The 17,062-nt window shown below is 41.1% G+C and overlaps 1 protein-coding gene across 8 annotated transcripts in view; it reads left to right on the forward strand.

The window, feature by feature from the left end:
- Positions 1 to 17,062, forward strand: part of ERBB4 (erb-b2 receptor tyrosine kinase 4) — a 666,663-nt gene that overhangs the window by 434,286 nt on the left and 215,315 nt on the right. For all 8 annotated transcript variants that reach the window (XM_052792389.1, XM_052792388.1, XM_052792393.1 and 5 more), the window contains exon 4: positions 675 to 809. In XM_052792389.1, the coding sequence (XP_052648349.1) occupies positions 675 to 809 (135 nt within the window). The remainder of the gene's footprint in view (positions 1 to 674; positions 810 to 17,062) is intronic.

Consider the following 17,062-nt stretch of genomic DNA (forward strand, 5'->3'; position numbering starts at 1 on the left):
TAAACAAACTGATATAGACATGAAAATTAAAAAAAAAACAACCAAACAACAACAACTTTCATCTGCTCAGAAACTATCTCCCTTCAACACAGAGCTTCCAGCAAGGCATTGACATAATGGTAGTTTTGGATCATAGTATTTGAGTATTTTGGATCATGGTATTACAGCAGCACAGTCTGATCAGAAAACATGCTTTTCCAGCCATCGTGATGACTGCACCCTTCTCATGTACTGTGGGCTCAGAAGATTCCTACCCCAGAAGAGCATGTTAGTTTATTGTATGTTTTAAGTGTTCATACAGATTAATAAAATAAGCATAGTGTGGTTGATTGCTTGTGTTTTTAAAGTCAGCTAAGTCTTGAAGGTTATTTTACCCACAAATAACAGTCCTGTTCCGTCCTTGATTACACTGGAACAACGGGTAAATCCAGTAACCCATCTAGCAGCTGTGTGGCTGTCTTCATCAGGTTTCTTCTGCACATAAATAAATGGTTCCTGTTTACAAATACTGTAAGCTACTTGCCCTCCAGTTTTCAGAGTATTAAGTGAGATTACAGTGAGAATTTTTTGCATTTAAATTTCATGCCCTCTCTCTCCAGTACACAAAGCAGCAATAGCTTTAATCAGCTCTGTGTCTAAAGTCTTACAAGTATGTTCTCTTGTCTTTTATGCAGAAATACTGAATGGAGGGGTGTATGTTGGCCAGAACAAATTTCTTTGCTTCGCAGACACCATTCATTGGCAGGATATCGTGCGCAACCCCTGGGCCTCCAACTTCACTTTGGTTCCAATGAATGGCAGCTCAGGATGTAAGTACCTTGTCATGCACTCAGCATGAAACAGTATAAGTATGACCACAAGTTCTCGCTGATCCTCTGTTATGAAGAATTGTATTTGTAAATTTTCCCTGCATTCTTCACTGCATTCTTCAAAGTTCGTACGCTGCTTGTAGGAATATTTAGTCTAATCTTAAAAACACTTCACCTGTAGAGAGTATTTGTGAACGTCATACATTTTCTGAATTTTCTCTCATCTGTTTTCTCTCTTCTGCATATTCTTTTTTCTATTTATGGCTAAAGCCACTGTGCTGCTGTGGAAGCACAGACGTTGTTTGCTTTGCATTTGTTCCTGCTGCTCAGGTTGGTCCTTGAGTCATGATGGTCTGTCTATGGCATCATAATTAGCTGCTGGAGTAATTATGGTACAAGCTCACAGATATTCTGACTTTAGATGAGAAATGAACCTCAGAGAAATAGTTATCCTGTTGTCTTGTGTGTATCTGTGAAGAAAGAGAGAATTTGCAGAGGATGGGGTGCTCTTCACAATATAGCCATACTTCTCTGTTTTTAATATGTTCTCTCTATTTTAACGCTCTCAATTTCAAACTTGGAGTATCTATGTACTTTGATTAAGTTGTTTAATCCATTTCTCTATTTCCCTTCCCTAGAGTTATTCACCTTCAGTAGTATTTTGATGATTCTTGCAGCAATAATGAATTCTAATGAATGGTGGTGACAGTGATACAAAGTGTTTAGGTAAAATATTCCATAATATAGTAATGTGCATTCAAAATGAATACCGTGCTATTAAACTGTACCCTCAGGATGTATCAATATTGAAATTCAGGTGTAGGCTAGGAAGAAGTTTATATCTGATGTCAGAAGTGACACCACAGCAGACATGTTGTTCTGAGCATTCTGGATATAGGGACATTCTGGATTGCTTACCATATCCTAAGGTGTCCCTGAAGGATGTATAAAGGACTCATTGCCTCTTTAGCTTCTGCTACAGCCAAGAAATAACTCAGTTCTTCAGTTGTATGTTAGGAATTCAGAGGAAAAAAAAATAATAATTAGACTCTGGGTAAAAACCATTTGATGAGTCCCCATAATTTCTAAGCAGCAACTTGTTTTTAAGCAAGTGCTTTGTGGTATAATAGTTTTTATATAAGGCTGACTTGCTTTTGTATATCTCACCTGCTACCCTCAAAACCAGAGCACAGCTACTTGAGATAGGGCTTCCTCCGGGAGCCTGCCAAACTCCACTGCTCCTTGATCTTCCAACTCCAGAGCTGAGGCTTGTCTCTTCTGCCTTCTGGCTGGAAACCTGACATAGTTGTAATGCAGCCAGCTATCTTATTTGCATATTAAAAAACCTCATCGCTGGTGATGATCAGCTCTAAGCAGAACCGATGAAACCTTTGAAGGTTAGGGAATGCCTGTACTCTTCAATGAGTTGTTACTTCAACAAGAAAAAGACTTGGTTGTTACTCTGTTTTGTTCAGTTATTGGGTTTTCTTTTAACCTTTGTCAGTTCTTCAAGACAAATGCTTCTGCAACACCAAGGTAATAAGCTCTTTTAAAAAAGCAACCAGCATCAATACTATCTTTTTGAGAGAACAAAAGTTTTGCTGGTGACTCCAGAGGAATTGGAACAAGGGCAGTGCTGAGTACTTTTGGAATCACACCCTGAAAGTAATAAAGGCAAATATTAGCTCCCACAGCAAGATGAAAGAATGTATGTGTCTAAGTCCAGTTTTCTTAAAACAGTTTTTCATTCCTTTTGAGGTGTTTTGAAACAATTTGTGTTTTGCCATTTGTGCTTGATGAACCTGATAAACAGCATTCTTTCAATGATGATTGAGAGCTACGTACCAAGGCAGCTTCATTAATATAGCCAACCAAACTTTACTTTATTTTTCCTTACTTGGGATGGAGCAGAGCGCAGTTGAACTGTATTTAATTTAATAAACATAAGTGTTCCTTCTCCAAGAAACTGGATTCCATCTCAATACTATTCATGAGTTCATGAGTCCTGTGAAATTTGATTAAATTAGCTAATGCAAACCATTTCTGTCTTCACAACTTACATAGGTGAAAATCTAAACCCCATCATACAGAAAGCCAACAAATGGCTAAAATGGTTTAACAAAGGTGTTAAGGCTTTGGGAAACAAAGAATTCAGGTACAGAAGTCACCATTTAAAATAACCTAAAATTACATAGCTGGCCGTGTGTGAGTGTGTGTGTATATATATATATAAAAAGCCTTCTAATGAAATCACTCAAATGTGGAACCTTATTACTACCTGTCAAGAGGTAGGAGAAAGGGAATGTGCTACACTGGTAGTTTACAAAAGAATTAAGACAAGTTTTTTGTACTGGTGCAGAAAGAACTTGGAGAAATGAACATTGAATTATAACCCTAGAATGGAAATCAGTATAGAGTATCATTAAATAAGGTATATGCTTCTCAAATTTGGCTCACATGTCACTTTTCATAATCTGCTAGGCAGTGTGAGTGCTTGCTGGGCCCAGCGTTGCTATTTTTCCACTGCTGCAAATGATGCTCAGTGCATTACAAAGTCTTTGGTACTTTTCTGCAAAGACCGTGACTCATACTTTTTTAGATCCAGCATGTATATGTATTTACTGTTTATTCTATATGACTGTATTCAGTTGCCTGAAGTCTCAAGTGCCTCCTATCAAATGCAAATCTTAGCTAAGTCCGTTGGAACTGAGTAAGTACACATTGCTTGGCATTATTGAGAATATCCTAAGTGCAAGAGATTGTCAAGGAAAGCCCTCTGGGACTTTCCACGTCAGAGTATCTTGAAAAGAATGAGTGGGTTTTACTGCTTATCTAAAAACCTTTACAGGAAGGGGAGAAGGTCTGTCAAAGAGGCTGCATCAATCTGGGAATGTAAACCAACCAAACCTTCTGTGTCAAGCTCAACAAAGTCCATACTAGCAGTAATCTAGGAAAGTCTGTGTAAATGTGTGTTCTTGTAAGACTTGGGTAGATGCATTGGCCTATGTGCCGTGTTTAGCAACTGGCAGGACTGGAGGGTGGCTTATGCCCCAGGAATTGTTAGGGCTGTTTCACTGTGACTACCTCAGTAGTGCTCCCTGGCAGAGAATATTTTGGGGACAAAAGGCTGCAAACTGCCATGAGTGTCAGAATCAGATACTTCATCATTCCAGCAGGTCCTAAAGCCTAAACCACAGTTTGGTGTTTTGGCATCACTAGCATTGTTTCCAACCATCAGTAGCAGACGTAAAATCTCCCCCAAGGTGTCTACATGTCCAAAAGAACAAGGGCTCACCTTCAGAGAAGAGCCGAACACTTGCTGGGTTTTTGCCGATGCCAGAGTGGACTCCAGCAGGTTGCTATAAATGCACTGTCGTACTGGGAGCACCTGTGCATCTGCGTGTGCGTGTGCTCAGGGCTCAGCCATGCTCCTTGTTCATCTTCCCCCATGAGGGAGCTGACACTGCAAGCTGCCGGTGCTGCTCTCTTCCCCAGCCAGACAGAAGAGCTGATAATGGTCCCACTTCAGGGATAATTTCACTTGCAACCCTCCCTGCTGCTTCAAGGCAATCAGCAGAGGAGGAAGACAAAAGGGCAGAGTGAAATGAAGATGCTTTGAAATAAAATCAGTCCCCTGCCTCTGTGCTTGTTTCACACCTTGGATCTGCCAACTCTGGCAATCCCCTTCATTTACATCAGTGCTAGACAGAAGAGAATATGGCCAGTGAACTCTGGGAATAAAGCTTTTCTGATTCCCGTGTTTGCAGGCTTTCATTGTCACATCACTATTAAGAAGCCAGTTGAAAAGGCCATGGCGTCTTAACCACTATGATAGAAATACTGCAGACATATGAATCTTAAGTGCTGCTTCTCCTTTCTTCTTTTTCTTTAGCCTGAAATGCATCCTACCCATTGCTCAATGTTCTGATCAAACACATGCAGAAAAGCTCGTGTTAGAGGCCTTTGAATTACACGGTCTTACTGTTAAGATGAATACAGCCAGTGGCTGCCAGCACAGAGCTCAGCGTCTACTGCTGAAATGTAATAAACAAATGTTGTACCAGGGACCACGCATACTTCAACTCTCCGAGGACAGATACCTCTGTGCCTGGCATTTTGACTCGTATGCTGAAATAATACTAGTATTTACTGTTTGCAGAGCCTTCCCATACTGGTATCTTGTAGCTGAAGCTTCTAAAATTAATTGTAATTTGAAAGCAGCCTTCTCTTCCATTTACCTGAAATCAACGAAATCGGCCTGGGGTTTTTAAGCTGGGCATCTTGCAGTGGGAATCTCAAAAGTGCTTAACTGTCTAAGGAACAAAATTTTCCCTTTAGGTATATGTTACTGAATTTTTTTCTGCAGTCCTGAAAATCTGTTTTCTCTCCCTCCAAAAATAAGACGTGAATTCAAGCATTAGCCAATCATGCTAAAGCCACGCTTTGCAAGAGCATGTTCCCCTGTTACCACATCCACTTGTTGGATTTAGTCCCTTAACTGAAGAGCTAGAGCTTTGCCCTTCAGGGCTAGAAACCTGAGGTACAGTTCTCAGTGATGGTGCAGGAAATAAAGCAGGAAATAAGGATTAGACTTCTTGCCTAAAATGCCTCTAGATTGGTAGACAACTCCACTCTGACCAGCTTTGGGGAAAGTCTGGTGAAAACCTGGCTGCTTTGATCTGTGTCCTCGATGGTCTCCTTGGTTTTGTTGTTAACAGGAACTGGACTAGCCCCCCCATTGTACCAGGTGAGCTCTTTTGCAGGATTTGACAAGAACTGTAGTATTAAATCAGAATTTTCAGTAGAGCTTTACTTGGAGATTTTGCTTCACAGAAAAGCCTGAAGGGTTTGAATTATGCATTGAGGTTGCTTGCACAGCTAATAGCATAGGTTCAAATAAATCAATGATGCATTTAAAAACACTGAAACTATATGGATGCATGTTCATGATGGAGTTTGGGTAATACAGATCAAAAAATTACTTTCCATTTTCAAGTTTAAAAAAAATAACGCTGCTTTTCAAGAAATTATTCAAGAAAAATGCAGGACTGCATGTTGGCATGTGCCCAGAGTTGTGAAAACTGAACTCTGTGAAAGTTAAGCCCATTTTAAAGTATTCTCCTGAACTGAAATTTCTGCACAGACTCTGAAGTGCAGTGAGATCTGTAGAAAAATTTCCCTTGACTTGATGTGGCTTTTTGACTGAGCCTGTCAGCTGTGAAAAAAGCTGGAATTTTTGGCAAGACATTTTTTCAAGCAGATCAACTTCAGTTACTTGCTGTTCAGAACATAGTACTCCTTTGTCATTGCTTTCTATCTAATTGCACCTGGTAATGTAAAAACACTTTCTCCATTGTTACATGATGCACAGGCAGAAAAGGCTTTGTCTTCAGCTGTGTACCTGTGATTCAATAAATCCCATGACGTATTCAAAGGAAACACTGCTTTAAAATGTCTTCCCTCCTTTTTACCTATTGATTCCTAGATTTTTCAAGGGCAAAAGAAGCCTTGAAACATCATCAGCTCTGATTTCCTGTATGCAGAGGCCCTGAAGTATCATCTTATTGTCTGGCGTTGAGCTCAGTAACTTTCCTAATGACAGCATATCTTCCAACCTGGCTTTGAGTTTCAGAAGCAGCCCCAGTCCCAGTGTGGCTGGAGCTTCCGCAGCCACTGGGTGGGTGAGCGTTGGGCTTCGGTCCTCTGTATGCTCTCCTGGTACTGGTCTGAAGCTTTGCAGAAGTGCAGCTGTCCCTCAAGAAGCTGGTTACTTCCCTAGTATTAAAAGAAATAATACTAGCTGCCTTTATTTCTGATTTGAACACAGTTTTAAATTGCAAATGTTGTTGCATCTTACACCTCCTCCAGCTAGCTCAAAGAGCTCTCTCGTTAGCCAGCATTTTCTCCCTGCAGAAATGGCATGTACCATGTAATCAGCTCACCTCCTGATCTTTTTTTCATAAGCTGAAATAGATAGAGGGTCTCACATCTCTCACAGTGAGGAATTTCTTTCCAGCCCCACAATAATTTTAGTCGCTTGTCAGTGTAAAATATCTGTATTTTTCAATGTGCTTTTAGAAGGTGGAAACCAAAGTGTTTATAGTGTTTTATTACTGATTTAACCAATATCCTGTAGAAGTAAAAATTGTATCCTTTGTGTTTCAGCTTCACATGAGGAACCTGGTATTCAGGCAGTTCTGACATCTGTGTGTTTTAGAGACTCCCTGTGTTCCAGAAAATGTAGCCCGTATGCTTTATTCCGAAATACGCAATCTTATGTTTGGCTGTATAAAAGACATTTGGTGTGAATGAGTCCAGCTTACCCACCAGCCTGGCTAACTCTCTAATACTGGCAGCTCTTCACTGTAATTTGCTGGGATTTCAGTCTTCCTGTCATCTGTACGTTTTATTGCCTGGGATTTTTTAATAATTTCTAAACCTTCGGCTGGAATATTAAAAAGCATCAGTCCTGTGATGATCCCTGGGGAACCACACCCCAGCTGTATTATAATTGCTCATTTACAGCTACTTTTGGAGAGCCCCCAATTACCTGGCTCTTAATGCATTTTTCATGTGTTTTATTAATATTGAAACATAGAGACAAATCTAATTAAATGTTTACCATTTAGCCCGTGCTTTGCATTTTAATTAAAGGAACAGAAAACAGACTAGCTAGCTGCACAGTTGCTTATGAAGTCAGCTCTCTGTTCTCCTGGTGCAGGTAATCCAGGCTGTGATTGAACTTACCTGGGTGCAGGTGTGTTTGGAAGCATTATAGCTCAGTTTGACATACTTATCTCTGTATAGTATGTATTTGGTTGATGTGAGTCAGTGCTGGCTCCGTATTCTTTTGGGGGGTTGTTTTTTTCCTTTCTTCATTTTCTCTGTCACACTGTCTTTGTGAGTTGCTTTATTTAGGTTAACCTGCTATCCCATTGGCCCTGATAACTGAGAGTTTGCTGGGCCATATTCTACTGCAAGTTTTCCCACATGCTAGCAAAAGGAGTAATAGAGTTTCTAAAAAGATACTTCTTTAAAATATTGCAGAAATGGGAACAATTTGGTAGAAACTTAATTTAGTAGAAATGTCTCTTTATGTCAGACTAGTTTAAGGCCAAAAGCTCCTTACTTTTTTTTTAAATTGGTATAGGAGAAAATTAGCCACGTGAATACAGGAACTTTCAGCATACACAGTATATTCTTGTAGTGTGTTTCACAAAAAGCATAAGCTGATATTTGCATGGAATCTTGTATAAATGATAAGCTTTGTTCTCCACTGGGTGTTAACAGTCTGTGTTTGGAGTTGCTGGCAAGGGATGTAGGTGAATTTGTGTATGGCCATTTGTTGCATCTACAGAATGAGGTCTGATGGGTAGCCAGCCCGTTGATTTAATGCTCAGTAGTGACCTTGTAATTCTTCACAGAGCACAGTAACTCATTTTTTGTACCAGTACTGGCAATATTAGGAAAGGATCATTTTTACACATAGTGACTTATCTGGAAATTTATACTCGGGTCAAACCATTGGGTATTTAATTCTGAAGTAACTATGTGATAGTTATGAAAAATAGGGGTTCCTCAGATCCTTGCAATCTCTCCCAAAAGTCCCAAACTTCTGCCAGTTCTCAGTTACGCTGTGGCTAAATTGTAGAAAATGCTACACATGGACACACCAGTGTTTCCAGCTTGACCATCCAAAATGCTCTTGCGTAGGACCAGTTGGGAAGCCACGCTCATGAAGTGGGGGGTTGTTGTAGTTTAACCCCAGCCAGCAACTAAGCACCACGCAGCCGCTTGCTCACTCCCCCCTACCCAGTGGGATGGGGGAGAAAATCGGGAAAAGAAGCAAAACCCGTGGGTTGAGATAAAAACGGTTTAATAGAACAGAAAAGAAGACACTAATAATGATAATGATAACACTAATAAAATGACAACAGCAATAATGAAAGGATTGGAATGTACAAATGATACGCAGTGCAATTGCTCACCACCCACAGACCGACACCCAGCTAGTCCCCGAGCGGTGATTCCCCGCCCCCACTCCCCAGTTCCTAAACTAGATGGGACGTCCCATGGTATGGAATACACCGTTGGCCAGTTTGGGTCAGCTGCCCTGGCTGTGTCCTGTGCCAACTTCTTGTGCCCCTCCAACTTTCTCGCTGGTTGGGCATGGGAAGCTGAAAAATCCTTGACTTTAGTCTAAACACTACTTAGCAACAACTGAAAACATCAGTGTTATCAACATTCTTCTCATACTGAACTCAAAACATAGCACTGTACCAGCTACTAGGAAGACAGTTAACTCTATCCCAGCTGAAACCAGGACAGGGGTCTTGGATTAGAGCGGGAGGGAGGACGGAGTCCTTTCCCTCGGGTGTAAAAATGTCATTGCTTAGTAAAGATTCGGGAGAGCTGAATGCAGTATAAGGAAAGCTTTCCTTTAAACCAGTGGATGCTCCTCTGTAAATCAAACCCCCAGCCCTCAGTACCAAGACACGGGTGATATAACCACGTTTTGTCCAGTTACTCCTGCAAGATATTTCGTGCTTTTTCAAAGCACAAGGATTTCGCTCTACAGAAGGCCAGAGTAACAGCAGTATATTTATGTATGCTGGCAAAAAAAAAAGAGGGAAGTGACTAATTCACGCTTAAAGTCAACTTTCAGAATAGCTAGTGTATCATTTCTGTGTACATGCAAATTGGAAACTACCTATAGAGAAAATGGCATTCCAGAAAGTATACCCTGAATTCATTCGTTATTGCAGAGTTTGTTAAATTATAACCTTTCATTGAGGTTACTACTTGAAGTTCAATTAACATTTTAAATGTATGTTTGGAGACCAGCAAACGGGGCCTCCACAGACAGATGGTCTCAGTACAGAATATGTTCCCTGCCGCCAGTGTCACCATGGCAAAGCGAGGAGGAGAAGCTGTTCTTTTCGATAAAAAGCCACAAATAACTAAACCATTTTGTGAAAGCTCCTTCCATGTAGAAACCACTTCATGGGCTTGCAGCATTGCATTTTAGCAGCAGTTACAGTTTCATGGATATCTCAGTTGGAAAGCAAATTTATATCAGAGCTGAATATAGACAGCCAGGAAGTCCCACAACTGCCTTTTGTTCAGTGTATGTGGAGGCTGCTTTTCCTACTATTAAGGAACCTCTAGTCAGGACAGAATTCATTTATTTACCTGGAATTGAAAGGCAAATATAGCAATAGAAGAAACTGATTTTAAAGAATAGTTTTTGCCAAGCATATGTAGCTGAAGATGGAGGAATACATGAAATCCAGTGATATAATGAACTTGTTTTGCATTAGTATAGCAAGCTGAACTGCTTGAAGTTGCCCGTAATGTTTTTCCTCAACCCAGAACAGCGTGTTTTGAATAAAAGGGAATCAGTTTAGTTTCCTTATAAATACCTTCAACCAGCATTTTCAGAAGGGATTTGTCAATTGGCAAATGCCCTTGAAACAGATTTGAAAGGCAGGCAGATATGGAATTTAATGGAAATACAATGCCTCTAACTGTTGAGTTCACTGAATAAAAAGTAAGTAACAAACACGAGTATACCTGGCTAATACGAATAAATAATGCCGTGAGGGACAGAACTCCTTAGGCTGTCAGAGCCTAATCCGGGGATCTAGCAAGGGAACTGCTACAAAGCTGGGGATCTTTAGGAGACATAGACACAGAAAGGAGGGCACTGATAAAGCCAGCATTAACAGTTTCTGAAGAACTTCTGACATGGGCATCTCTTTGCAGTGAGATACATGTTTTTCAAAAAGATAAACAAAAAATACCCAACCCCAAAACCAACCCCCTCCCTGCCAAAGTGCTGACCTGTTCTGAGTATCTTCCTTCCTTCTTATAGCAGTTACAGGGTGAAAGTCACCCACCAAGTGACAGGTTACCATGCTGATGTAAAAAATACTACAAAGTGGCACTAGTTCTGTAGCTACAGAATTTAAGTAGTGCTGCATGTAGTAGTGTGTGGCAACTGTTGGTAAATGCTTATCTTTTAATGGCAACCTGTCTGTGTATAACATACTACTGTGTACCACCTGTTTATAAGCAGATTGGTGTTTAAGCTATATATTGCAAAAGGGAGAGACTTTCAGTTTAAATGAAAGCGTCCCTTTCCATTATAAGCAGCTTGCTTTATCACAAACACCAGTGTTTCTTGAAAGTAGGAAATAAACCCCAAATATTCTGAATATTTAAAATAGTCTAATTGAATGGTAATTGGCAGATTTGTAGTGGGTGGGTGGGTGGAATTGGTCTTTCACAGCAAGCTCCAGCTGCTCTACCTAGCTGCCTTTGAAGAGCTGCTTAGGGAAGGAGGAAGGAAAGAAGGACTATAAAATCAGCCACTTAATCATATTTACTGGTTCTTGAAGATGCTGTGTGCTTCCCCCCCTTTTGAAGTTGTTTGTTAGATCGGCAAGATGCACGTTCCAGCTACCAGCTCAGAGTGGGCTTGGTTGGTGCTGCTGCGCAGGGCATGAGGGTAGGTGTATCGCTCACAGGCAGTGGGTGGGTGCAATGTTGGGACTAGCCAGCTGGCATCATGATGGGCTTCTCCCGACAGACTGTTCTGTTGCGTGCAAAAAACACAAAACCACCCAAAGCCTTTATTGCTATCATATCTGCACTTTTTTAAGGATTTTGTTACACATGCCTGTTTTGGCAGAAATTCTTAGAACTGTCACTAAAGTTCCTGTCCTGCTTTTGTGGACAGCCTGACTAAAGAGCTCTGGCCACTGGTCTGCTCAAACACAGGGCTGTTTCAGGGGCTCCTGTCTGATCCCTTCACACCTCCTATAGGGAAGAAGACGGTGTGTTAGCTTCAAATGAAGCTGAGTGACTAGAAGAGAAGTTTCTGACTGCTAAGCAACGGACAAGGTATAACGGACAAGGAAGTAGCAAAGCAAAAAAGAAGAGTGTATTTCATGCTCTTGCAGTCCCTCATGCTTTCTGTCCCTCTGTGTAGGATCTCCACATGCTTTCTGTCCCTGTGTGTAGGATCTCCACATTCATATCTCCTTGGGCTAGTATTCAAAGGAGATTTCATATCTCAAAATCTTCTTTCTGATCCTCATGTAGGAACTTGTAATTGACTTTCAAAAACTGATAAAAGCCATCATCAGTGAAGTGTTCTGGCATAGGGGAAATGTTGGGAATATTTGCAGAGTAAGATACTTAATCCAGGGGTTTTAAGTGGTTTTATACAAATCACTACATATGAAAACACCTTCATACTGAATTCATCGCATTACACCTACATGATAGTCACAGAATGTCCACAGCATCACCCCTCTGCAGATCTCTTGATAGCTGAAGATTATCCAGGAAATTGCAGTCTGAAATTTGTTTGTATGATTATTTTCATTGAATATTTGTGTATAGCAAACACTGAATCTAAATACTAGAGTATGTGCCCAAGCATTGTTTTCAAACAGAGAAAGGGCTTCTGTTGTCCAAGTATTGTTTTGTAATAATCAGTTTTGTTTCTAATAGCCAGAGATACATTTTGAATATGCAATTACATTTGAATAAGCATATTATGATACTTATCCAAAGTTTGTCTAAAACTGGACTCTGGATTTCATGGACTCCAGATTTCATGGACTCCAGAAAAAGGGGAGTTCCTTTCTATTATTTCCATCTAATTGAGTCAAAAGTTGGTTGGAACATTAATACACCTAACTGCACCCAGCCAGACTCTAGGAATATTACATGGCATCAGGAAAAAGTAAAATTAATTTTAAAAGCCACTTCAATTTCACCTTCTCATTTCCTTTCTTTGAGGTTATTACTTTGTTTAAAAAATGAAAACTGTATGCCCCTCTGTTCAAACTTTATTACCAATTTGGCAGCATTACAGGAACATTATTGCAGGACGTTATTTTGACTTATGTGGTATTGACTGACTTGATCTGTTTGAAGGGTGGAGGAGTTGGTATTACACAAGCACAAGAACACCCCCAGCTTTGGTACTTACTTTTCAGTGTGTCTTTGAGTTTGTTGAGAACCTCCTTTGAAAATTTGCTCTAACAGTGCAGAGATTTCTCACCCAGTGTTACACATTGTGTCCAAAAAAGAAACCCTTATCTGCATCCTTCAGTTCTCAGCCAAGATTATGCATCAGGCAGTAAGTCTGCTGCTTCACCTAAGGACAGATATCTGGCTTAAGATTTATTACAGGCACTGATATGGGTGCACTTCTGATTACTGTGTTCAGTAAGAGTCACTGCTGCTTGGCTTGTTGTGGTTTTTAATTTCATGTGTTGTCACACCACAAACAGAAGCACCTGTTGCTGTGAGCCAGAATAAAAAGCAACTGGGCTGAGAGCTAATGGGCAGTATTTTAGGGCAAGGAAGGATGTGGGTGTTGCAGTGGTAGGCATTGCAGTGGCTGCTTCTTAGATATGAAATTCATGCACTTCCAGACACCCCTATGCAGAGGAGGGAGCCCATTAAAATAGTACCTGCCAGGAGCAAACCAGGGAGGAAATTCTGAAATGAAATTCTGAAATGAATACAAAGGCATAGAAGATGTTGGCTTTTTATGGTCTCTGCCTGCTGGGAATCTGCCATGCCTACTTGTCTGCTGCCTTCCCCTCATGGACCTGTCTTCTGCTCACACTCAAATTTCCTCAATAAGAAGGGCTTTTCTCCCCTTTATGAAATACATTAGCAGTTCAGGCATTCCCCAGGACATGGGGGAGCAAGGTTCAGTTTCCTACCTTGCCTGAAGGCGTTCAAATCTGTACCTCCTATCTCCCACTTCCCAGTGGAAACTGCCCCAGGTTGGTCTGAGTTGGGGTCTTTTCTACTCCTTCTTTTGAAATTCTGAGTAGTAAATAATCATCAGGTCAGATACAGAAATAGTCCTAGGGGCATGGATTGATATTTAGATGTACCAGTTCTCCAGTGATCATAACCACTGAGCTGTGGGGCAAGAATCCAAGGATGGTTGCATGCTGTGTCCAGCTCTCTCCCTTCAGGGCCGGTGAGTTCCCTGTGTCATTGGGACAGCTGTCGTAGGGAGGGATGGCTGCCTGCTCTGTGCTCTCCCCTTCCAGAGAAGAGCCTGTAGACTGTTTCTTGGGTTGCTGTCCTGGGAGGCGAGAGTCTTCATCACAGTAAGCAGAGGAGAAAGCGGGGATCATAACCCCACATCTGAGTTAAGTGTTAACATCTGCAGAGGGTGGAACATCACCCTCTCCTTCCGCACAGAGGAAAGGGGAAATAAGAGCTACCCCTGTATTGAGGGATCCAGGGTTGCTGTGACCCATGTGTTTTAAGGATGGTCCATATGAGGGAAGGTGTTTCATTTTGACCCCAGTGTAGACCCCCGTTAGGGACCAAGCTGCTCTGCTGTTCAGGAACAGAGGTCCTGCTGCAAGTGTGCGAGGATGGGCAGTTATCTATGGCTTATTGGAGGGGAATATATTTTTTTAACAATAATGGTTACAAGGAAAGATTCCTGAGGGCTTGTTGTTTTTGATGAGTCTGCCAAGCAGCAGGTATGACTTGACCTATCCTTTTAGCCTTCTGGCTGTGTCTCCCCATTTGCTCAGGATCCCTGTGTGTGTGTGTTCAGAAAGGCATTTGATGCTGATTGGAACTAATTCACCACCACAGTGGGGGGAATTCACTTACATTGCTCTGTGCTAACAGCTATAAGCAGTGATAATTAATAGCTCCTAATTGCTTAATCAGTGTGAAGTTTTAGACTATGTCATATATGAAGGTTTTATTTTGTGTAGATGACTAAGCCCCCAATTAATGCATCGAGTCGTACAGGCTTACCAGTGCTGTCTGCTCCAAGTGGAGAAAAATAACCAGTGTCTTCATTACCCCCCTGAAGTCCCTTTCTGTAGTCATTACTGCGGCCTGAAGACATTTTTCTGTAGCAGCTGAAGTAACGTTACAGTGAGCTTCCTATCAGCTCAGAGCTGTCAGCGATAAATATGAATCCACCGGCCTGAGCCTGTTCGGTGCTGCTGACATGCTCTTCTTGACTTTCCATTTATTCCTTTACCTCTGGTGGCCAATCTCTCTTAAAATCAAAACAGTCTGCCACCAGCGTATCTAGCGATACTCTGTAATTTCGCAGTTCTCAACAGATCCCTGGTCCCTCTGCGCACACGAGGCTTGTCTCCATCCCACATTACTCAAGAAAATGTGTCCCCCTTTGGTATTCAGGTTTTGTTTTCTTGAGTGCTGGTTCGGTTTTATCTCTGTTCCCTCTTCTTACTCTCCCTCGCACTGTCCCTGTATCTCTTTCCGTGCCTGTCTTTCAGGGCATATCTCTTGGATTGTTTTCATTTCCTAGACCTATTTTCCATGCCAGTTTCTTTTCAGCTGCCTGTGCCTGAGTCCCTCTCCATTTGTATGCGTCTCTCTTCTTATCTACTGAGGAAGATGAGGGGAAGATAGAGGCCTAGGATGGCAGAGCTGGAAGTCCCTATTGGAAGCAAACGTTAGAAGGAGTTTGCTTTCACTGATATTGAGCACCCGTGGTCCCCGGATGCACCCACCTGGCAGTTAGGGGGTGGGCACTAGAAAACTTTGACTTATGGATGGTGGTAGCATCCACAAAAGGTGCTGTGCTTTTTCCACACTGTAAGTATTCATCATTGATGAACACTATGCTAGTTTTCACTGTAAAGGGATCCTGTTAATATTTGTGCAGGGTACCTCTATTGGGCATGGAGACTTCGAGGTAGAAGCAACGACACAGATATGAGACAGAAAGGTGAGCTGAAGTGCTGCCATTTACAACAGAAGTAACAATATCAGTGCAGGTACGGCTTGTTAAAGAAAAGCTTGAATTTTATGGGACTAATCCCATGCTGGAAAACTATTTGGTGATACATCCCGAGGTAAACTCAACTGACATCAGTGAAAGCAACCTAGTTCAATAGCAGGAGAGGAATTGACCCTTAGATTTCTGTATCCCATAATACTTCTACAGAGAGTAAGAGAAAATGAGCACTAGATATTTCTATAAGATGCGTTCTTCTTTTACAGAAAGTTTTACTTTCTCTTGCTGTATGTGTCTTTTCTGCCATAAAGAAATGAAATCCTGAAAAGTGTGAGTCTCTGTTAGGTAATTAACTTTCAAATCAGTAGAAGAGATCTGAAGGCTAGCACAGGGCTGGTAGAAAATGCAAAATGATTTTTACTTAGCAAAGAAGTGTGAATGAATGAATGAATGTGTGACAATAGGAATAGTCAGACAAGGACACGGAAAGCATTACAGCCTGATAAAAGCAGAACAATCCATCACAACAATAGTATCTTTAATTCTCGTTAATGCTGTGCTGCAGTGTTTGAGTTATATTTTGATTTTGTTATCTCTTCATACATAAAACTAAGGAGTTTTAGCTGCCTAGAAAAAACACGCAAGCGTATTTAAACCTTCTGTCCCATTTAAGCAATGGAAAGAAGAGACTGGGACTCTTACCACAGAGTGTACCTGGAACTTCTTGGACCTTAGGGCTAGTTACATCTAGAAACATCTAGATGGCATCTCTAGCATTTTTGTAGGAGTGAATTTTTGAGGCAAAAGATGAGTTCATAAATAGCTTACAGAAGCTAATAAATGATTTATAGGTGTTTTGATAGTTAATCAATTATTTTAGACTGTTAGGTAAGTAAAGAGGCTGCTTATAACCATGGCTTGTAACCATTAAAGCCACTTTATTTTGGCTGTGTTTATTCGCACTTTAGTATCAGTGTGTTGCAGATATGCTAACATTTATTAATTATTTATTAACCTGATAGAAACCATCTGTAAATGCAAGCTTTGTGCAAAGTGAGACTACTTCATCTCTTATTTCTGCTTTCCTTCTCCTACTGAGAGAGGTCTGCTTGATGCAGCTGGCATAGCTGATGGGGAAGAAGCAGTGTTTCTCCTCTGTACTATACTGAGCTGAGAGCTAAAAGGAGGACTTCATTTTTCTTGTCTTGTCAGTAACTTAATCCTTTGCGGTTTTACTGTTCCTGAAGTAATAAAGTCAGTCTGGAGCCAAAGGAAAGCCCTTCTCAATTCTCAGGAAAGCGCAAGGATGAAGTAACCTTGGTCTTTCCCAAGCTAGTGAGGAAATGTTTTCTGCTGGTGACTTTCCCCAGCTGGGAGAGCAGAAGCATCTCCCACAAATAAAACTCTATCCTGGAAGTTACAACAATGATACTCTGTACCAGAATCCATAATGAAGATCTGTTGCGGTAGTATTGGC

The sequence above is a fragment of the Harpia harpyja genome, chromosome 7, assembly GCF_026419915.1.
Source record: "Harpia harpyja isolate bHarHar1 chromosome 7, bHarHar1 primary haplotype, whole genome shotgun sequence".
Lineage (NCBI taxonomy): Eukaryota > Metazoa > Chordata > Aves > Accipitriformes > Accipitridae > Harpia > Harpia harpyja.